The 23,345-nt window shown below is 40.7% G+C and overlaps 1 protein-coding gene across 1 annotated transcript in view; it reads right to left on the reverse strand.

Moving 5' to 3' along the window:
- Window positions 1-458: 458 nt before the first annotated feature.
- Window positions 459-23,345, reverse strand: part of Spata16 (spermatogenesis associated 16) — a 228,129-nt gene continuing 205,242 nt past the window's right edge. The window contains exon 11 of the mRNA XM_090342277.1: window positions 459-827. Within this exon, the coding sequence (XP_090198403.1) occupies window positions 705-827 (123 nt within the window). The 3' untranslated portion in view covers window positions 459-704. The remainder of the gene's footprint in view (window positions 828-23,345) is intronic.

Genomic DNA, 23,345 nt, shown 5'->3' on the forward strand with positions numbered 1-23,345 from the left:
GAATTTAGATTTTAGCTGGGACCTGATGGCTCATGCATGTAACCTTAGATATTCAAGGGGCTGAGATTTGAGGATTACAGTTTGAAGCCAGCCTGAGGAGAAAAGTCTTAGAGACCTTAACTTCAATTAACTAGCAAAAAAACTGGGCTGGAGGTGTGATTCAAGTGATATACCACCAGCCATGCAAGCAAGCTGTGTAAACACTAGAGGTCATAAGTTGAAGCCCTTGGAGAAATACTAATAATATAACCAATGATATCAGCCATATTACCCTATGACCATCTCTACAAGGATCAAGCAACTAAGTTTTCTGCTTTGTGATTTTAAATGTCAGGTCTTCCTGTGGCATGTAAATAATTCCCAGCCTGCTCAGGAACAAAAGTCATATCTATAGACATGCCAAATCCAAATGGGCAGAGCTGGTTTACCCTGGACAACCATAAAGAACCAGGCAGGTGGAAGAGGCAGAAATGGTTATTTTATGAGCTCTTTAACTAAACAAGACACATTTGAGCAAGAGTCAAGTCAACTGGCTGAGAACATTTATTTCTGCCAGTTGAGATTAATGAAGGAGAGAATGTCTTTGCTAGAGATGAGCCAAGGGAAGTGCCACCTCTTTCCTTTGGTGATGGTTTTTGTCACCCAGCCCATCACAGCTGGCCTCTTTCCTCAGATGTGTTGTGAGAATGCTGGCTCCCTGCTGACTAGTTTTGCTGTGTGGTTTGAAGTCGTTTCATTTTTGTTTTTTGCCTTCGAGCATTTCTCAGTTTTTTAGTTTTTAAGAAACTGTCTTCTAATTGGTAGAGAAAATCTTCAATTCGTCCAACCTGGAAGAGATGAACAGATCTGTAATAGCTATTGTTGGTTTTCTGGATATTTTATTTAAAATTAAGCAAACACAGAAAAGTCTACATTGGAGGAGAAGTGGACAAGACAGAAAGTAAAACTTCTTCCCTTTCTGTTTCAACCCCCACCCTTGTTCTTTTAGGAACAGGGAATGGATATGTAAGAGTGGAGTTTGTCACCACCAAAATGGGACTATTACTAGCATGCTTTTTGTTAGTGTCAGTGCTAGAGCTTGCACTTAGGGGCCTGGGTGCTATCCCTGAGCTGTTTTGATCAATATTGTTGCCTACCACAATAAGCCACAGCTCTACTTCTGGCTTTCTGTTAGTTAATTGGAGCTAAGAATATCATGGACTTTTCTCCCTGAACTGACTTCTTTGAACAGTGACCCTCAGATCTCAGCCTCCTGAGTAGCCACCAGTGCATACCTAGAACACATTAATTCTCTAAATAATATAAAACTATCTTCTTTTGCAGAGAAAAACCTACAATTATTCAATGGCAGTTGCTTGAGTGTATTGCATATTGTTTGTCTGAAAGAATTATAAAAATTTACATCAGTGGAAATCAGTAGATACAATAATTCATACTTAACCTTGACTCTAAGACCTGCACATTATAGTATTCTAATATCTTTCACTATAGAGCAATTGTCATAAAGTTAGCTCAGAGCTGGTGTACTTGCTGTTCAAGATATCATTCTGCTTGAGATAAAAGCATTTAGTACATCAATTTTCCAATTTTCCATCCCACTTCCAAGCTGTTTATCATTCAGAGAAACATCCAAAAGATTAAGATTATTCTCAAAATGAGAATAATAGATAGTAGCACTCATGTATATCCTGCACTGTATAGCAGGCGTTGAGTCCCTTAAGAAAACAAGATGACGTTTATACACCAAAACACCATGTGCATGTCGTGTGTGTGTGTGTGTGTGTGTGTGTGTGTGTGTGTGTGTGTGTGTGTGTGCACGTGCTCAAATGGATGTACATGTGTGCATGTGATTGCCAGTCCTGGGCTGTGAACTCAGGGCTTGGATGATGTCCTTTAGCTTTTGTGCTCAAATTTGGCATTCCACTACTTGAGCCATTCTTCCATTTCTGGCCTTTTGCTGGTTAATTGCAGTTTCCTAGACTTCCCAGGCTAACTTTGAGTCCTGATCCTCATATCTCAGCTACTTGAGTAGTTAGGATTACAGGTGTGAGTGACCAGTGCTCAGTGTGATAAGCCTTTTCTTTTGGCTGGTCATGGGGCTTGTACTCTGGGCCTGGGCACTGTCCCTGAGTTTTTGTACCCAAGGCTAGTTGCTCTCCCACTTGAGCCACAGGCCTACTTTTGGCATTTTTTCATTAATTGGAGATAAGAGTCTCACTGATTTTCCTGCATCAGCTGACTTTGGAGGTCACCCTGCTGAGAAGCCAGGATTACAGGGGTGAGTCACTACCACCCAGCTGGATAACCTTTTAAAATTACATCAAGTGAATTTGTCTGAGCACAGATTCACATTGGTGACATCATTGCATGTATCACTGAAACTCTCCTGCCATGAAGTTGATGCAGTGTCCTGTGGGTTCTAAGCCCTTACCTAACTATGTTTTCACCAAACTTAAAAGCAAAAAATTAGCAGAGAGTAGTCAGCACGAACCTGAAGGATGACACTTTACCATTGTTTTGATAGTTGAGTTGATGACTCATTCTTGTCATATACACTGGAAGTGTGTCATTTAAATCAAAGCTCTTTACAATGAGAATGTTTGCAACAAGCCCAAATCCAATCTGATATTATAGCCCTAATGTGACAAACATAACTTTCTTAAATGAGACAGAAAAATAATTATTTAAAATATTAAACGGCTGCTGGTTTTAGTAATAGCAACATTGACTAGCTGAGTTGCCTTTCAGCAACAAAGAGACAAGAGCTATAATAACACTTTGGGAGGTTGAGGCAAAAGGACTGTTGAGTTTGAAGCCAATTTGGATGACAAAGACCCTGTCTCAAAAAAAGAAAAGAAAAAAAGAAGAGAAAAGCCAGGAGCCCATAGCTCACACCTGTAATCTGAGCTACTCATCTGGAGGCTGAGAGTTTAGGATTGCAGTTCAAATCCAGGCTGGGAAAGAATAGCTGTGAGATTCAGTTAATCATGAGAAGACCAGAAGGGTAGCTGTAGTTCAAGTGGTGCAGGATAGCCTTAAGCAAAAAAGCTCTGGGACAGTGCCAGGCCCTAAGGTCAAAATCCAGGACTGGTATACAGACAGACAAATGAAACAAACAGTGGAGAAATATTGCAAAAAAGGCCTGCTAGATGAAAGCAGGAGGTCTCTCCATATATGCACATTCTTCTGGTCTACCTACATATCTGTCTACCTTGTGATGACAATGGAATAATCACTTTAAAGTAGAAGTTAGATGCATCCTTGCCTTAATATTCCTGAACTCTTCCATGGCCTATCCAGATGTGGGTGAGACCTCTTTACTTGGTCCTCTAGCTCTGTCTGGCACCAGTCCATTGCTTTTGCAATTAGGAAGCCTCTCAGTTATTGGCACATGGTATGCTTGTCTACACTCAATGTGGCATCCTCTGAACTCTTCTGGGTAACTGAGTGTGGGTGGCTCATGTCTGTCATCCTAGCTACTCAAGAGGTGGAGATCTGAAAAATCTCAGTTTGAAGTCAGCCTCAAGAGGAAAAGTCCATGAGATTCTCATCTCCACTTAACCACAAAACACCAAGTAGAACTTTTGGTTCAAGCAGTAAAGCATCAGTCTTTTTTTTTTTTTGCCAGTCCTGGGCTTGGGCTCAGGGCCTGAGCACTGTCCCTGGATTTTCTCAAGGGTCTACCACTTAAACCACAGCACCACTTCTGGCTTTTTGCTACTGATGTGGTACCGAGGAATTGAACCCGGGTCTTCACGCATGCTAGGCAAGCACTCTACCACTAGGCAAAACTGCCGGCCCTAAAGCATCCGTCTTGAGTAAAAATCTCAGGGACATTCATTAGGCCCTGAGTTCAAACTCTAGTATCAGCATATATAAGAAAGTTTCTCAGAAAGTTTTTTTTGCCTTTATAAATGAATTCCTAATTCATAGTGTTACTACCATAATACCCTACCATTCTATTATGATGTCTTAGCTTTGAGACTCTGAGGCCAGCAACAAGTTGGCTACATTCTTGAAACATCTGGAGGTTAATGGACTCTAGGTGAAGAGTCAGAAGAAAAATTAGCATGTGAGCCAGAGCAGTCACTTGGCCTTTCCGAGTTTGAGTTCATATCAACATTTGATTCTAGAGAGGGATGGCTGACCTTCGTGATGCTCGGGGTCCAGCCAAGTCATAAAATTCCATAACAGGTACTTTCCTCAGATCTTAGCCATCCAGGCCTAAGTACGGTGAATGAGCACCTACATTTTCAGATCAGAGGCCATTCCCTTAGATTACACCATTAGCTGAACTACCCAATACGCAGTTAAGTAAGTTAGATTTAGCTTCTGTACTTACTGAAGTGTTGGAGATCTACAACATGTTTTTAGTAAAGTTTCTTCTCTTTTGTTTTTAATCAGGAAAAGAAATAACATACTGATAGAAGAGAAAAATAGATTTGTAGGACTAAAAAGGACAGATTGGAAATGAAAGAAATTGCTATAAAGCCCCTAGGAAAAATAAAACAAAGAAATACATAAAGTATGTAAAGCAGGAAAATGATCGGGTTTTTACCCGAGAGGCGTTGTTAGACTCTACTTGCTTGGCTGTATCAGATAGGTAACTTGGTCATTTGGGGTCTAATATGTCCATTTGGAAAATGGGCAGGTGATATTTTCTAATGTATGTAAGAGCCAAAGCTGGCTGGCTGTCACAATGATGAGGACATGGTGCTTGAGGACTTTCTGAGAGTGTGAGGACTGCTGCTGATGACAGGGAACTGAATGTCTTAGGTTCTGATATGCCCAAGTCACATCATAGTGTAAAGATATTGTCATCAATCAGTTTCTTAGTCTTCTAATTTGAACTCAGACACCATTGTTGTTGGTTTTTTTCATACATTTTAATTGTAATTAATACAAGGCTTACATTATTTTGACCAGACAGAAGGTGCATTATTTCACATACATTGAAACCCTTTCTAGTGTCTTAGTCCTCATTTCCCTCCCCCCATCCTTGCCCCTCATCTTGTTTTCCTCCCTTCCCTATCCAACTTCAAATAACCGAATACGCATATATACAATATATCAGATAACAACGTGAAATACTGTAACAATATGACATAACCAAGGGACAGCAAAAGAGATGAGAGATAACATAGTACATTAAGGACAACAACTATATCCTGGAGCTCCTTTCATTTAGCATCATACTATATGGCCTTATATATCTAGGTTCTGTTTTATTGTGAGTCTCTGCTAGGAGAACCCAAGGTTTCTACTGATTATGACAAATAAGGGAAACCATTGAGCATATGTTCCTTTGAGTCTGGCTTACTTCACTTAGTATGACTTTTTTCTAAGTCTTTCCATTTCCTTACAAATGGGGCAATGTTGTTCTTTCTGACAGCATAGAATTCCATTGTGTATAAATATCACATCTTGTTGATCCACTCATCAACTGAGGGACATGTGGGTTGGTTCCATATCTTTGCTATGGTAAATAGTGCTGCAATGAACATCATTGTGCCTGTGAATTTAGTATGTCCCTGTTTCTGGATGATTGGGTAAATGCCAAGTAGTGGAATTGCTGGGTCATAGGGGCGCTCTATGTTTAGTCTTTTGAGGAATTGCCATACTGCTTTCTATAGTGGTTGAACGAGTTTGCACTCCCACCAATAGTGTAGTAGTGACCCCTCCTGGACACATCCCCAATATTAAGGTACTGTTATAGGCTCCTAAAAGTCCTCTAGTCTCACTTAGTAGAACAATCTTTTTTTAATTTTTAAAATTTTTTTTCATATATTTTTATTGTAATTAATAGAAGGGTTACATGATATTTGCCAGATAGAAGGTGCATTAATTCACATACATTGATACCCTTTCACATGTCTAGAACAATCTCTTAAGTATTTCTTTTTCTCAAGGTTGATGCTCTATCACTTGAGCCACAGCTCTATTTCTGGCTTTTTACTGATTAATTAGAGGTGATCGTCTCATGGATTTGTCTGTCTAGGTTGGCTTCCATCCTGTCTCAGATCTTAGCTTCCCAACTAGTTAGGATTATAGATGTGAACCACCAGTGCCTGGCTTGGTATCCTAAAATCTACTGTTGCCCAAGTACATTATAATGCAATTTATCTTCAGATAGGATCTTTTACTCAAGTAGTCAAGTCAGGTTGAGCCCATTCTCCCCCAAAGTGACTGGTATCTTTATTAAAAGGAGAGATTGGGGACCACTAGGGGTGGAGGCAGAGGCTGGGCAGATGTTCCTAAGGAGCCAAGGCACCATCAACATGGTCCTCCAAGCACAGCAAGGGGAGCAGAGCATGTGAAAGAATCTTCCTCCCACATCAGCAGGAGTCAACCCAGGAGATACTTGGATCTCAGCCTCCTGCCTTCAGTATCACCAGACTTTAAACCCTGTCATTCAGGTGCCCAGTCTGTGTTGTAGGAATGAGTCTAGCAAATGATATTACAGGTCATAAAGTGAAGCAGAAGCTCACATACTGTCTTGCTTTCTTCTAAAATAGGACTTTGGCACTTCAAACTATACACCTTTCTCACTGAGTAGAGGGCCCTGTGGGGTTGAAGCCCATGCACAGACTTCATGTTTACCTTGGAACTAGAGTGATGTACCAATAATGATGCAAGAAGGCAGCCACAAACATGCACAGATGAGGAATTACCTTGAGAAGGGACATCCAGGCTGGATTTAAATTTGGAACATCCCATTAGATTAAATGGATTAAGAATATTCATATGGCTTGGTTGCATATCTATGCCTCTGGAATTGGATTGTTTGTATAGGTATGTGTATGTGGGGTGTGTGTGTGTGTGTGTGTGTGTGTGTGTGTGCGTGCGTGCCAATACTGAGGCTTGAACTTAGGGCCTCAAGCTCTTACTTGGCTTTTTTGTTTAAGGCTGAGGATTTCTTCCTTAAACCACAACTCCATTTCTGGCTTTTTGGTGGCTAATTGGTGATAAGAGTCTCCCTGATTTGTCTGCATGAACTGGCCTTGAACTGCAGTCCTCTTATGTCAGCCTTTTGAGTAGTTAGGATGACAGACATGAACCACTCTCACATGGTTTATGCTTCCTCCCCCCTCAATTATGGTTAAACAAAAAAGATTTTGTTTTTAGGAGGAAGAACGTTGAGCAATAAGATTCAAATACTTGGGAAGTGAGCACTAGGTTTTGTGGTTTCAGGATGAGAGTGTGTGTCTTTAGTGATTAGCAGATCGGCCCAAAATCCTCTCAGAAAAACAAGACATTTCACTTCACTGAAGTGATTTGCTACTAGGAATTTCTGTGCTCTGTTCCAGCTTAGTTTCCAGAGCAAATGTTTTTAAATATTTACCATCCAGAATTATTTGAATTTTAAATTCTTATTAGAATTATAATTGTTTCCAAATAGCTTTGAAATTAATTTCTAAAATAAACTTGGTCTCTGAAACAGAGTTGTTTCTGCTATCAATATAGCAGTTCACTTTTAACTCTTCTTGGCTGGTATGCAAGCTGATAGACAAATCCTTGTTTCTCTTTTCTCATTTAATAGATTTGGTATACTGCACAACATGAAAATCTCAGGTACTTATTCCTGAAATGTTATAAAAGCATGCAAAAAAAACCTTAAAACCTCCGTAGCAAACTATATTGTCAGCTCTCATTAAAAATGGTCACCAGGTTATTTGAAATTTGATAGGGAAGGGGGGAAAACCAAGACGGGTGGTGGGTGGTGGGTGGGGGGGAGGGTAATGGGTACCAAGACATGTGAAAGGGTATCAATGTATGTGAATTAATGTACCTGGCAAATATCATGTAACCCTTTTATTAATTATAATAAAAAATAAAAAAAATGGTTACCAGGGCTTGAGCACTGTCCTTGGGCTTTCTCAAAGCTAGCACTCTACCACTTGAGCCACAGCACCATTTCTGGCTTTTTTTGTGTGTATGTAGTATTGAGGAATTGAACTCACGGCTTCAGTAGGTGAGCACTCTACTACTAGACCACACTCCTGGCCATGAATATATTTCTTGTTAAATATTGTTACCCCCTCCCACATTTTTCTTCTACTTTTCTTTAAAAAAAAAATAAGGCCCACAGGAGCTTAGCTTGTCTTCTTCCATGCAGGTAAGGACACAGCAAAATGGTCCCATATCTGAACTGGATATTGTGTCTTTCCTGGACATTACATCTACTTGTGCCATCATTATCATCATCATCATCATCATCATCATCATCCCCCTTCTTAGTCTCCGGGACTCTGAGGAATAAACTTCAGTTGTCTACAAGCCATCTAGTATATAGAATTTTCTAATTCAGTTTGCCACAATTAAGGGGGCAATTTATTTGGAAGGTTCTGTGTGAATTATCATATCCAGGTCTTCATTCTGAGGTAATTGTACATTTACATCCACGAGAAAGTAGAAACACAGGAATAGCCAATATGGCTTTCTATCAATGATAACACCCTGCAAAACTATAGAAATCCATAGCCAGGATTTTGGAGAGGACATATACATTGGTACTATAAAGAACAGTCTCGATACCATGAAGATCTTTTATATGTCATTTTTTTTTAGACATTCTATTTTTCTCCTGGTCCTGCTGTACTACTTGAACTATGCCTTACCGCTATTTCATATATTTTGAAATCTTGTTATTTGTACACATATGTTTAGAGTTGCTATGTCCTTTTTACAGAATGATGGAATAATCCTATCTCCATCTTATATATATTCTATTTGTTTTGATATTGGCCATTCTTTCCTTTTATTAATGCTTTTTTGATGCATCTTTTCATATTTATGGCTAATATTGCCAAATCATTATATTGAAAGTAGACATGAAGTATTGCTTTCTTTGACTCTAACAAATATCTGAGAAAATCAATGTAAAAGAGAAAAAGTTAATTTTGACTCAATATCAGTACATGATTCATTGGTCTTGATGGTTTGGGGGTCTATGGTACAATAGTGCATCATAGTGGAGGTATATGCTAAAATCCTCATGTAATTACCAGAAAACCAAACAGAGAAAGAATTAGGGGCTATGCCCCAGTATTTCATTCCAAGACAAACTCCCAAACGACCAAGGATCTTTCACTAGAGCCCACCTCTCAGAGATTCTACTATCTTGCCTGTTAGTTACCACAAGGCCATTTAGTAGATACTTCAGGGCCATATTTAGAAATCAATTTTTCCCAGGCTCTGCCTTCTAATTGGTATAGTGAAGTCATTTAAATTGAATATAATAGTTGATTTGTTAGAGCTGATTCTGTCACTTTGTATTTTTGTTTCCTTTGATTTTCATTTTAGGGTTTCTTTTCCTGACCTTTCTGTGACACTTAGGCACTTTTTCAGAATTACATTTTGATTTCTCCAGAAGCTTTAAAATTTTTTTTTATTATCGAGGTAATGTATAGAGGGATTACAGTTACATTCACCAGATAGTAGGTTTGTTACTTCTTACACATTGATACCCCCTCTTCTGTTTTTGTCCCCATTACTCTCTCCCCAACCCCTTCCAATCATCTTGTCTTCTCCCCTTCCCTTTCCTATTTCAAATAAACAAATAAACATATATAATATACTAGGTAACAAAGTCAGATACAGTATTGGTGTTCTTAATGTACTATGTTATTTCTCTTCTCTTTTGGTGAAGCTTTTTATACAGCTGTAGGTATCTACATACTTTGTCATATGCAGCCCATGTTTGGTTGATGTACAGAATTTATAATATTGTTTTTTTTTTTCTCCTTTGGTGTTGGTACTGTGGCTTGAACTTAGGGACTGGGGACTGTCTCTGAGTTTGTTTATTTTCTCTCAAGGTGGCTCAAGACTTAACCTTGAGAGGATTAGTCTCACAGACTTTCCTGCTCCAGCTGAATTTAAACTTCAATCTTCAGATCTCAGCCTTCTGAGTGATGAAGCTTACAGGTATGAGCTACCAGTGCCTGGCACTAATTTATAATATTCTTAAGTATTTTCTTTACAATGAAAACCACAATACACAAAGGTATTTTTCTCGCTTGCACCATGAAACATAATGAAGAGAAGCCAAGTTTATGGCTCTTACTCCTAGTTTTGCTTGTACTGTTAGTGCTCATTTGTTTTTGTAATTTGAAGTCTTTTATTGCTCCTTTTTTTCTATTTAGTGAATTTTCTTTTGCTATTTTAGGGTAGATATGCCATCAACATATTTTCTTAGTTTTTCTTCACCCGAGAATGTCTTGATTTTCCTTTCAATCCTAAAAGATATTTCCACTGGGTCTAGCACTCAGAGTTGAAAGTTTTCTTAGAGTACTTGAAAAATATTGGGCTACTTGCTTTTGGTTTCTACCCTTTCTTAAGAAAGAGCAGCTGCCACTTGAACTGTTTTTCTTGTAAGGAATGCATCAACTCTCTCTCTCTCTGCTGTTTTCAAGATTCTTTATCTCAGAACGTTGACTCTGATGTAGCTTCATGAAAATTTTCCTTGGATTTTTTTTCCTGCTTAGATTTCATTCAACTACTCAAATTGATAATTTCACATCTTTTGTCAAATGGGGGAAGATTTCTTTATTTCTTTAAGTATGTTTCCAGCCCTGCTCACTTTTACTCTCTATCTGAAACTCCAATGACACAATTATATTTGTTGTTATGTTCCACTTCTCCCCAGCTCCCAAGGCTTTGCTCATTTTCTCCCAGACTATTTTCTTTAATGTTCAGGTTAGTAATTTCTATTGTTTTACTGTTCCATCTTTGTTTTGTTGGTTTCCTCTATCTACCCAGTTTCATTTTTTGAGAGGGGTGCATCTTGGGGGCTTGAACTCAGTGCCTGGGCACTGTTTCAGAGCTTATTTGCCTAAAGCTAGTGCTCTACAAGCTGAGCCGCAGTATCACTTCTGGCTTTTTTTATTTTTATTTTTTGGTATTTAATTGGGGACTGACTGGGCTGGTTGGAACCATGATTTCCAGATCTCATCTTCCTGAGTGGTTAGGATTATAAGTATGAGCCACTAGTAGCTTTTATCTTATTATTTACAAGAACTAAAAAGAATTATAAAATGAACTGTATAAAAGTATATAAAACAAAATGTTGACTCTCAAACAAGACACTTACTATTATTATTATTTTTTCCAGTCCTGAGGCTTGAACTCAGGGTCTGGGCACTGTCTTTGGACACTCTTTGCTCTGTCACTTGAGTCACAGTGCCACTTCCCCCAGGGCTTTGTGCATGCAAGGAAAGCATTCTACCACTAGGCCACATTCCAGGCCCACACTTTCTATAATTTAAAGGAGCCCACTTGTAGCATAAACTGCAAGTGTACTGTTCTATCCAAAATACATTTGAGATATGTGTTCTCCTGTGTCTCTGATCAGTACTGTGTGTGTGTGTGTGTGTGTGTGTGTGTGTGTGTGTGTGTGTGTATGCGTGTGTGTATGTGTGTGTGTGTGTGCTGGTACTGAGGCTTCAGGACCTGGGCGCTGAAAATAAAGTTCTTAAGAACTCTCTTGCCCAGAGTGGCTTTGAACTGAGATCCTCACATCTCAGCCTGCTGAGTAGCTAGAATTTCAGGCATGAACCATCAGATCCTGGTTACACCCAACTTTATTTTTTGTCATTGTAAGACTTGAACTCAGGACCTGAATGCTGTACTTGAGCTGTTTTGCTAAGGTTAGTGCTCTACCATTCTGAGCCACAGTGCCACTTCCAGTTTTCTGCTGATTAATTGAAGATAAAACACTCACAGACTTTCATGCTCAGGCTGGCTTTGAACCATGATCCTCAGATCTCAGCCTCCTGAATGGCTAGGATTATAGGTGTGGGTCACTAGTGCCCTGCTGCACTTAATTTATGAAAGATTCATTTTAAAAAGCATTTGCAAAGATCAGACACATAGGTTTGAAATAATACGAACATTTAAAATTTCTGTTTGCTCTCTTCCATTAGTTTGAAAGTGGGTCAAATGGAGAGCAAGCTTAGAACACAGAGGAGGAATGTAATATCTTCATTGAAATCCCGCAGGAAGCCTCTTGCTTGTGACAGTAAAATTTTAAAGTTATGACAATGTGTATTTATAAAATTGTGTTTCTCTTGAAAGCCTGGTATATCCCAGAATACAAATTTAGATAACTCAACAGTGACACTCAGAGCCACAGTAAGCATACTATAGGAATGCCCAGATGTCTAAGCTGTGTTCATGAAGTTCTGAAGTTGGTAAAGGGCAGTAACAACCTAGAAAAGCAAATCAACCAGAACCTGGTGGCTCACACCTGTAGCCAGAGCTATTTAGGATGTGAGATCTGAGGATCTCAGGCAGGACATTCTGAGACTCTTGCCTCCAATTAACCATAGCCATAAAAAAAAAAGGTGGAAGTGGAGCTGTGGCTCAATTGGTGGAACACAAGCCATGAGCTAAAAAGTTCAGAGACAGCACCCAGGCCTGAGTTTAAGTCCCAGTACACTATCTCTCTGTCTCTGTCTCTGTCTCTCTCTGTCTCTCTCTGTCTCTCTCTGTCTCTCTCTCTCTCTCTCTCTCTCTCTCTCTCTCTCTCTCTCTCTCTCTCTCTCTCTCTCTCTCACACACACACACACACACACAGAGGAATTTTACATGGTATTTCCTGAAAGGAAGAAATCTGAGGGGAGGCAATAAAGCAGTGCAATTTAGGGGAGAGCTGTGGTGTTAAGGTACAGATCTGGCCAGGCATCTGGGACCCGTCAGCCATGATTGGGAACAGTTTCCAAGGGCAGCAGGATGTGACAGTCAGGGAAAGATGCCTTCCACAGCCTCTGATGTTTCTGTTCACTCACTGTCAAAAACAGACTCACAAGTTGTTTTCATTGGCTTCTTACAGAATCTGAGCTCAGGAGAGGCAGCGTTGTTGGTGCTTTGCTGACTTACGCATCTGATTAATACAAATGTTCCAGCAGATGACTACTAACAGAGCTTTCATTTCAAACTAATCTAGTTCAAGACCAAACCCTGACATTACAAGTGTGGGTTTGCCTCCTGGTTAATTCTCCAGAGCTTTCTTCTCATCTTTCAAAGGAGCGATAACAGTGACTGCTGTTGTCTGTACCAAATACCTGGAACAAACAGGCTGAGGGGGGGAGTAATTATAATCACTGATATTTGTCACCACCATTAACATATTTATTCACAATAAATTCTCAATAGCTTGTTCCTGTTCTGATAGTTTGTCCAAAGCAAGCTCCAGACAGGCTTGATCATGTGTTGGATAACAGTGTTTTATTAGGTCCACAGGTACGATGGCAGATTAGCTTTGTCTGCACCTTGATAAACCCGTTTCAAAATGGCTAATTTCCTGGATCCAGGCTCCCTAGGTGAGGGTGATGCTGTCATTGGTCTTCTGCTGCAGACATTTCTTGCCAAATCATCAAGGTTTTAGAAGACACTGTTTTCAGCTGAGAAAGGAGGAGGACATGGTGCCCCATCTCAGAGGCCAGGCCAGGCACAGGTGGAAGTGGTGATAGACGAATGCAGAGACAGGAAATGTATAATAAATGCAACAGTTTAGATCTTGATGGGTTTCCTAAAGGCCCATGTGTGGAAACTTTGGTCCCAATGGGTAATCTTATTCAAAAAATGTAATCCTTAAGCAGTTTTTGGGAGCTGGTAGAAGCCTTAGTAGATGGGTGGACATAAGGTCATTGTGGGACATGACCTGGCACCCCCTGTTTCTCTCTGTCTTTCTTAGTGATCTCCTTTATCATACGCTCCTACAATAAGGTGCTGTGCCCTCCATCAACTACAGCTCTTGAAACTCAGGGCTAACATCTACTGCTTCCCTTAGTAAGTAGCTGATATCTTGTATTTGTTGTCAAAAGGAGGGGAAATTGATCTTACCTCCATTACTAATTGATCTTACTCCAGTACTAATTGAAATTCATCACCTAGATCTAAACCATTGCCCGGTGATCAGGAGTGTTTGGAATGGAATGATGCTCTTGGCTTTCTCCACTCTCCAGGGTGGCTTTGCTGCATATATATATATATATATATATATAATTTTTATTTTTTTTACCAGTTTTCAGGACTTTGGTAGTGGCTCCTCCACCAGAGGGACTAACCTGGAGCCCCAGATTGTCCCAGACACAATTCATTCCAAGGGTTCCAATGCCTTATTCCAGACACTTGGCCTTCCTTGCTCAGCCCTTTGACCTCATCTCTCTCTGTCTGTCCTTAGTGCATGTCCTTTCCTTCCAGTGTGGTGAGCAAGCAAGGCATTTCCATTTCCTTACCCCATCTGCATCACACTGTGGGCAGAGCTGCTCTGCTGGGGCCTGGAGCTCACACTGTAAAGGAATTTGGGGATATGGTAATGAGGAAGTTCATAACCAGAAGCTGCAAACTTCACAATGAAATTGTAATAAATCCGTGGAAGACTCCTTAAAGAGTAAGACACACAGGAAAAGCCTGATTGCTGGAGGCGGTGGGGGGGTGGTGGTGGTGGGGTGGGTCTGGAGGGGAAACTGCTTTGCAAATGAGCTATAGGCTGCTGAATCCTTGAAAAGACAGCAGTCCACACCGAAGTACTAACTCAGTCCCATGCTAGTCAGCCCAAAAGATTGGCCCATGAAAGATAGTGCTGTGTATGCAATCTGACTCTGAAGAGTTTCTGGAAGGAGTCAGGTTTGAATGCTGATGTGGAGAGTAAATAGGTCCTTATGTGCTCTTCTTGCTCCTTCTCTATCCAGCTGCCCTGGTTCCCACATTTGTATTTTCCTATATGGTGATTTGTCTTCCATAAAACAGAGTTGCTGCGGTGACACAGAATTTTCACACTTTCATTGGAAAGACCAATCAGTGTGGTAATGAAGATTTCTGTATGGTAACATGAGTATTATCTATACCTGCTGACTTTGAGATTAAAAAAGGACATGTAAAGGTAAATAATGTTCAGCCAGATACTAGTGGCTCACATCTGTAATCCTAGTTACTCAGGAGGCTGAGATCTGTGGATTGTCATTAGAAGTCAGCTCAGGAAGGAAAATCCATGAGGCTCTTTTTCTTTTCTCCAATTAACTACCAAAAAACCAGAAAGTGGAGCTATGGCGCAAGTGGGGCATGCCCACACACATGCATGTGCACACACACTCAAACTGGTAAATAATTTTGAAAATGTTCATGTGGATGATTTAGATGCTCATATCTACTGCATGAAGTAAATTCCTTGATTGTTTTGATGGATTTATACTGGATGGTAATCGAAACAAGCAATTTGTCCTGAAAATTTGCAGGCCTGTGATTCCGTGTTAATGCATTCCTCTCATTGCTTTTAAGATACCAATATTTAGTCTTTCTTCCCAGTCTTAAAGCAGCAATCTAGAGGCAGAGCAAAACAAAACTGATCTTCTATGTTAAATCTGATGCAATTCCAATCTTTTGCATGATATTTAGCCTTTGTAAATGAAGGATGAGTGTCTTTCTTCTGAGTTGTGGACAATGGTGTATAAATGTCTGCTTCTTGGAGAGAAGAAATAGGCATTCTGACTTAATGGCACAGGTGTTTCAGTCCTCCTCCTCCTCCTGTTCCACTTCCTCTCCTTCTTCTTCTTCTTCTTCTTCCTCTTCTTCCTCTTCTTCTTCTTCTTCTTCTTCTTCTTCTTCTTCTTCTTCTTCTCCTTCTCCTTCTCCTTCTCCTTCTCCTTCTCCTTCTCCTTCTCCTTCTCCTTCTCCTTCTCCTTCTCCTTCTCCTTCTTCTTCTTCTTCTTCTTCTTCTTTCTTCTTTCTTCTTCTTCCTCTTCCCCATCCCTTTCCCCTTCCCCTTCCCCTTCTCCTTCTCCCTCTCCTTCTTCTTCTTCTTTTTAAACTGGGTGCCGGTGGCTTATCCTGTAAGCCTATCTGCTCAGGGCTCTAAGATATGAGGATTATGGTTTGAAGTCAACCTGAGCAGGAAAGTCCATGAAACTTTTTTTTGCCAGTTCTGGGCCTTGAACTCAGGACCTGAGCACTGTCCTTGAGCTTCTCAGGGCTAGATCTCTACCACTTGAGCCACAGTACCACTTTTAGCTTTTTTTCTATCTTCGTGCATGTTAGGCAAGCACTCTACCACTAGGCCAGACTCCCAGCCCCCATGAGACTCCAGTTAATACCAAAAAAACCCCCAAAACAAACAAACAAACAAAAACCAAAGTCAAGCTGTGGCTCAGGTAGTAGAACATCAGACTTGAGAAAAAAAAAACAACTCAAGGCCAGTTTTGTTTTGTTTTCCCTTATGCAAAACAAATCAACAACCTCCCCCCTTACCTCAGTTCATGTTCCAGTTTACCCTTCCCTTCCCTTCCCTTCCCTTCCCCCCCTCTCTCTTTCTCTTTCCCTCTCGCTCTTTCTCTCTCTTTTTCACACACACACACACACACACACACACACACACACACACACACCCTTTAAGTAGTAGTGCAAAGGGATTTCAACCCAAGATGTCAATTTGTGAGTTAAATGAACATTAATCAATGTCCTCTATCATTCTCCCAACCCCGTCCATACCTCTTCATTTGTCTGGTCCTGACTATTATGACTAACTCTGTCCACCTCTTCCCTCTCCATTGAAGACCCCTTTTTCTATTTGTCTTTAGGCCTGGCTCAGAGAACTTCAGTGCTGGCCAAGATTCAGTAATACATTTCAGAGTCTGTCAGGAAGATGCTGAGGGATATATTGTGTTTCTCAGAAGGCAGACAGTGGGTTTGCAGTCAGGGATTTTCAAATTGGGCTTATCTAAGGTGGGAAACAATGGAACAAAGAAGGATCCTATAGAGTATGTCACAAGGATATACATTGAAACTCCTTTAGTGGCCTGCTGGCTCAGCAGGGAAGATCTTAATTTTGAGACCTGAAGACAAACGAGTTGAGTTTGCAATCAAATTCTACTTTGCTTGGAGGCCATCTTAATTCTTTATTGGCCTCAGGCTTGAATGTTCAGCCATCTTTCAACAAGGATCATCACTCAAGCATGGGAACACAAATGTCCAGCTTCTATCAAGAAAGAGAATGGGCTCTGAAGTCAAATGAGTCCTAGCTCCCTCATTTACTTGTCTGCATGAATTTAGGCAAATTGCTACCCCCTTTTTCTTTCTATCTCACCTAATGGGATAGGTAAGTTGGTACATATTAAAATAAATATGAAAATATCACATTATAAAAATTCAGTAAATACTAGCTCTTATTGTTTTATTTGGATTGTGTCTTTCAGAAGATACAATCATTTAGAGCTGGGAAAGAACTTAGAATCTTGGATTGTAACATGGCATTTTTACAAATGAGAAAACTGAGGCTCAGAGAAAGGAAGTGGCTTTTGACCAGCTGTGTGACAGGCCTAATTTATCTCTCAATTATGAGTTCGGAATCTTTTTGTTTGCTTGTCTTGCAATACTGGCCTGTCTCTAAATACGCCTTTCCCTTCTGAATAGAAATTGAACTCACATCATTAACATTTGGTTTAAGGATCAGGCCGTGGTTACTATTCTCCTGAATCATTACACTAACCCTTTAACTTATTTCCCTGCCCCTTCCTTGCCACTTCAACCTGTCCTCACCCTTGTAGCTGACAGTGTGTTTAGCTTTTGAAAAGCCTATGCCTCTGTCACCTCTTGTTAACTTTTTGGTGGTGGTGGTGGTGGGGAGGACAGACCTGAGGCTTAAACTCAGGGACTGTCTGATGTTTTTTGGTTTGCTCAAGGTTGAGCTCTACTTAAGTCACATCTCATACTTCTGGCTCTTTTGGTGGAGTTTTGTAGATGAGAATTTCACAGACATTCCTGTCCAGGCTGGAACTGAACCTTGATCCTCAGATCTTGGCCTCCTGAGTAGCTAGGATTTCAGGTGTGAGCCTCTGGCACCCGGGTTTTACCCTTTTTTATTCTAGTCTGCCCATATTGCTGTGCTTGATGTCTTTGCAAACACAGGACACATTTGGGGTTCTGTACTTGCCATGTCTTTTATTTAGAAGGTATCTAAACCAGATATCTATGTGAGTTCTCATGTGGCACTTGCCACTTTCCCACCATGCTACATTCTCCCATGATGTTTATTGACATATACCACACTTTAGTATTTCTTTAGGTAGTGCACAGTCTGTGTTGGTAGGAGGCAAACATTATGGGAACATGGCTTTTTCTTATGCTACATCTCCAAAATCTAGGATGGTATCCAGCCCAGAATAGGTGCCCGAACATTTTAGCTGAAGGCACAATCAACAAGACCGGTAGAATGGTGTCCTTCATTAGATATGTTTGTTCTAGAATAAAACTAAGCAGAGTGTGATATTTTTACTGAAATATACAATGGCTATTCCAATATAAACAAATGTACCTTTTTATTTTTTGGCCATAATTTGACTATTTTTGTATCTGCCTCACTAATCCCACATGAACATATCTTTCTTGAGTGACTATAAAAAATATTGCAAAGCCAAACAAAAGTCACTACCACTTTTCTAAAACTCTATAAAGGGAGATATTTTAATTCTGGTGAATCAAGAAAAACACAGCTGTTTCTTTCTGGGTTTTTAAGAGAAACTTCACAGAAGACAGCAATGCAGATAGGCGATCAGCTCTCCTAAGATTTCATTCTGATTGTCCTTTTCCCCCTGTGGACCTCTCCCAGAGTAGACTGCAGAAAATTGGACTAGGTAGTGGGGACTCTGAGAGAACCCTTAACTATGTGGCACCAGGAGCTTCTGAGATAATTCTGCTGTTTCACATGAAAATTTCCAGTGCTTTCATTAGGTATAACAGCTGTTTCTATTACAGATAATAGATCTCAGAGATAGTGACTCTGGTATCTACTTTAAGTGAGCTCAGAACACAGCATAACTTGTACAATTAGTTTTTTCTTAAATATATATATATATATCTTTATATAGTGCTGCCCCAAATTAACTCTATAGTAGTAAAAGGAAATTACTTGCTACTGCATTGTCTGAAAGTGACAGGGTCATGGTTTGTAGAGTCACATCTTCCTCAAGACCTCTCGGAGCTTCCCTTTAGAAAGCTATGATTCATTACCAGGGCTTTTAATTTGAAGAGACTGGATGCTTGAGAGTTACTGTAGACATCCCAGGTTGAGTACAGAGGCCTGGGCTGCACAGTACCTTGGAGGCCACAGGGGCCTTGACTTTACCATTCTCTGAATGTCTGCTTCTCCCAGGTATGTTTCCCAGACCCAGGCACCGAGTCATCCTTTGCAGTATCTCCTCTTTAAGATGGCTGCATCATCTCAGCCCATTGACAAGTGCACATGGCACATTTTCTCTTGATAGTGTGACTTATTCTTCCAGCCCTTTGGGTCTAGTTTGACTCATGACTGCGTTGTTCACCAGAATACATTGGAAATGGCCACACCAGTTCTGAGCCTAGCTTTTAAGAAGATGAATGGTTTCTCCTTCCTTTCTGTTGTGAAACAGGGCTTCATGACACCCCAGCAGTGGTGCAATTGGAAACCTAAGCCATACAGAGAGCTTTTATATTAGGCAATCAAGTCACAGGCCTCTGCTTATAGTGTCTGTGAGTCAGCCATCTTGGAGGGTGGATCGTTTTAGTCTTCCCAGGACTCTAGCCATTCCACAGAAACCTCAAGAACCACTTGTGGAAAAATCTGGCCAAATTATAGATACCAGAGGTAGTATTAAAAAGTTGATTCCAACCAAAGCATTTACAATGATTTATGCTTCCAGCTAGAGCATTTACAATGACTCCATGGCAATAGATAACTAGAATAAGGGAGAATAGGCTAAGTGCTTCTAGGAACATTCCACCAATTGCACAGGCTGAGAGTCAGGTGGAGTGAGTAGCTATTTGTAGGATGTTGACAGATGTCCATCTCTCTTATTCCACCTTTTCTGGCTGGTTCCCAGAACTTAATAATTGGACTGCTGCTCTGGTATCTCTTAGATTTTTAAAAATACAAATATTTACTATACAAATACATATACTTTCAGGATGAATGAGGCCATCTTTTCCTCTATAGCACTAGATAGTAAATATTTCAGAGTTTGTGAGTCATTATAGCTGGTTAATTACTAAACTGGGTCAAGTACATCTAGACAACCTGTAAATGAGTGGCATGGCTATATCAATTAAATTTATTTATAACAGCAGGTGGGTATGCTGGAGATGACCTGCAGATCGTGGCTTGCTGCCCTCTGCCCCAAACAATTCTTTCTGTTTTGTGGTCATTCGTGGGACTTGAACTCTGGGTGTGGGCATTGTTCCTGGGGTCTTCAGTTCAAGGCTACTGCCCTACCCCTTGAGCCACAACACCACTCCCAGTTTTCTGGTGGTTAAGTGGAGATAATAGTTTCACAGGCTTTAGTACCAAGGCTGGCTTTGAACCTTGATCCTCAGATCTCAGTCTCCTGAGTAGCTAGGATTACAGGCATGAGCCACTGTGACCGGCCATCCAAACAATTATTTCTATAGCCCCAAAGTAGATTTGATTCATTGCTTGATATCTTTAGCACTGGGTTGACTTGATGGCTATTGGTCTTTCTTGGTCTCATCTGTGGGCTTCTCTTCCTAACTTTCAAATGTTCACCAAGTTCTTCTCTTCCAACCTTATACACTCTTTCTCAGTGATGTCACCATCAAATAATGTCACCAATACCAACTGGCTAGTGACTAAGGAATCATTATAGCCACTCAGTCTCCATGCCACCCCTACTTCAATCCTTTTTTAAAGAAACTCCTCATGGATGTCTTGCCAGCCTCTAAACTTGTGCCAATTATGAACCTACAGTCTCTCAGTTCAAACCCACTTTCTGTTGTGGGTTATGACACTGGCCTAGCCTTCTGTAAGGTCCCTTTCCATTTTGCCACCCCTTAGTCTTTGTAAAAAAAGGAGGAAGAAAAGACTTCCCCTGTTCTCTCTGCTTCCTATTTATTTCTGTTTGCTGGGAAGTGGCTGTAAGCCTCTCTAAAGAAAACCTACTTCAATTCAGAAACATACATTGTTTTCTGCAGTAGGGGCTGAAGCTAGCTTTTCCAAAAGTTACAAAACGCATCCATGGCCATTCTTCCTCCCCTTAATCCCCATCAGTGGCTTAGTGATCTGTGTGCTCAGAAACCTGTATTCCTGCCGCACACCTCCTCCTCTGAGTGAAGAGTCTCGGGAGCGGCTGAGTGATACCTGCCAGGAAGCTCCTGGGCTTCAGCTCTAAGAGTCTATGTTTTTGGCCATTCCAGCATCTTGCTTGTTATTTGTGTTCTTGGAAGACATTCTTCATAACTTTAACCTTTAACTTCCTTTTATTCCTTCACATCTTTATTTTTTTGCCAGTCCTGGGGCTTGAACTCAGGGCTTGACTACTGTTCTTGGGCTTTCTCAAGGCTGGAGCTCTACCACTTGAACCACAGCACTACTTCTGGCTTTTTTTTCTATGTATGTGGTACTGAGGAATTGAACTTGGATCTTCGTGCTTGCTAGGCAAGCACTCTGCCACTATGCCAAATTCCCAGCCCTTCATATCTTTAGTTACCTTAGTTAACCATCCTTTCTATTCATTTTTTTTTCATTCCACTATCAGGTATAGCTTCTGTCTCCTGGCTGCTCTCTGTAAAAGGGTTTATATTCTTTGTTTTGATTTGTTTTTAATATATTTTTATTGCAATTAATAGAAGGGTTACCTTATATTCACCAGATAGACGATGCATTACTTCACAAACATTGCTACCCTTTCTCATGTTTTTGTCCCCATTTCCCTCCCCCCACCCCCTAAGAGTTTTTATTCTTAACCACAAGCTGTACCTGTGACAGTTTCTTTCCTACTAAATAGCACCAGCAAACAACTCCCTACCCCTTGACTAATTTTTCCAGAAAATATCTTGGTTCCATTTTTCACTTTGCCTGTTTTCCTGCCTCCCAAGTCCCAGCACTAAATGTGGGGACAGCCGTGTCCTCTTGAATATTTCTCGTAGCTGTCTGCATTGCTCTACTGTGCTGTCACTCTAGAGCAAGCCACCTTAGCTACATCCCTGAACGACCATCACCCTGCATTTCTGTAGCTCTTCAACCTGTTTGTGCCACAGGACTAAAACTGTCTTAAAAACCATTTTCTACAAGAGCTATATAATATGTGACTGTTGTTCTTACTGTACTATGTTATTTCTCATCTCTTTTGTCGCCCCTTGGTTATTCTCATATTGTTACAGTATCTTACCTTGTAATCTGGTATATTGTATATACATTTACTTGTTTATTTGAAATAGGAAAGGGAAGAGGGAAAAACAAGATGAGGGGAGGCAGTGGGGGGAGGGAAATAGGGACAAAAGCATGAGAAGGGGTATCAATGTGTGTGAAGTAATGATCCTTTTATCGGGCGAATATAACTGTAGCACCTCTATTAACTACAATAAAAAATAGATGAAAAAACATTTTCTAGATAAATATGCGGAGTAACATTCTAAACCCTTAACTCACTTCAAAAGTCTCTCTGATTTGACTTCTCTTGCCTCTGTAGTTCATTTAGAAATAGCCTCTTTTCTTCCTCTTCCTCCTCCAACACTTCCTCCTCCCCTTCTTCCTCTTCTTCCTCCTCCACTCCTTCCTCTTCTTCTTTTTTTCCTCCTCCTCTTCCTCCTCCTCCTCCTCCCCCTCCTCCTCCCCCTTCTTCTTTTTCTTCATTTGGCAAGTTTTCTATGTGACACATTTTCTTTTCATTCTTGGTGCAGCCTTTTTCCTTTGGAAATCTCTCCCTTCACCTGTATAGCTACCTCCAATCCTTTAAGTACTGTGCAAATAGCATGTTCTCAGAAATGGCTTTTCTGATCTCCTAGACCAGGCTATTCTTTCAGTCTGTTTCTATAGGTCACTGAGAATCTGCTTTTGTTGTTGTACTCAGTAAACGTTTCGGAATCTGTCCAGATGGTGTGGCTCCTCATCCTGTCCCTGGCTGTGTCTCCCAAACACTTAAGGTCCTTCCTAGGACAACAGATATCCAGCATTTATTTGCTGAGTCCTGTTGGCTTTCTGGGTATATTATAGGACTTCTGAGTTGTCTGGAAGATGGCTGCTTCTGTAGATGCACCGGAACCCTTCAGGCTGGCCATTGTTGCTTACAGTGAAAGCGTCCTTTGCTCTGGTCCTCTTACGTCTTCCAGGGACCCTTGTGGGTCCTTACAAGTGACAAGAGGAGGCTGATGAAGAGTAGACAGATCTGAATTTACTACACTGAGCTGGGCTGGAGACCCATTAGTGCTGAGTCTTTCATTTTCACAGAGCCCCTTAGAGTCATGCAAGTTGCCTCAGTGTTTGAGGCCATGTGATTCTCATTGTCTTTTGCACTTAAACTCCAGTGACCAACGAGGTAATGCTCCTTTAACTACCACAGTATCCTCTTCCACCAAGACACCCA

This window comes from Megascapheus bottae, chromosome 1 (assembly GCF_031878675.1).
Source record: "Megascapheus bottae isolate mThoBot1 chromosome 1, mThoBot2.hap1, whole genome shotgun sequence".
Classification (NCBI taxonomy): Eukaryota; Metazoa; Chordata; class Mammalia; order Rodentia; family Geomyidae; genus Megascapheus; species Megascapheus bottae.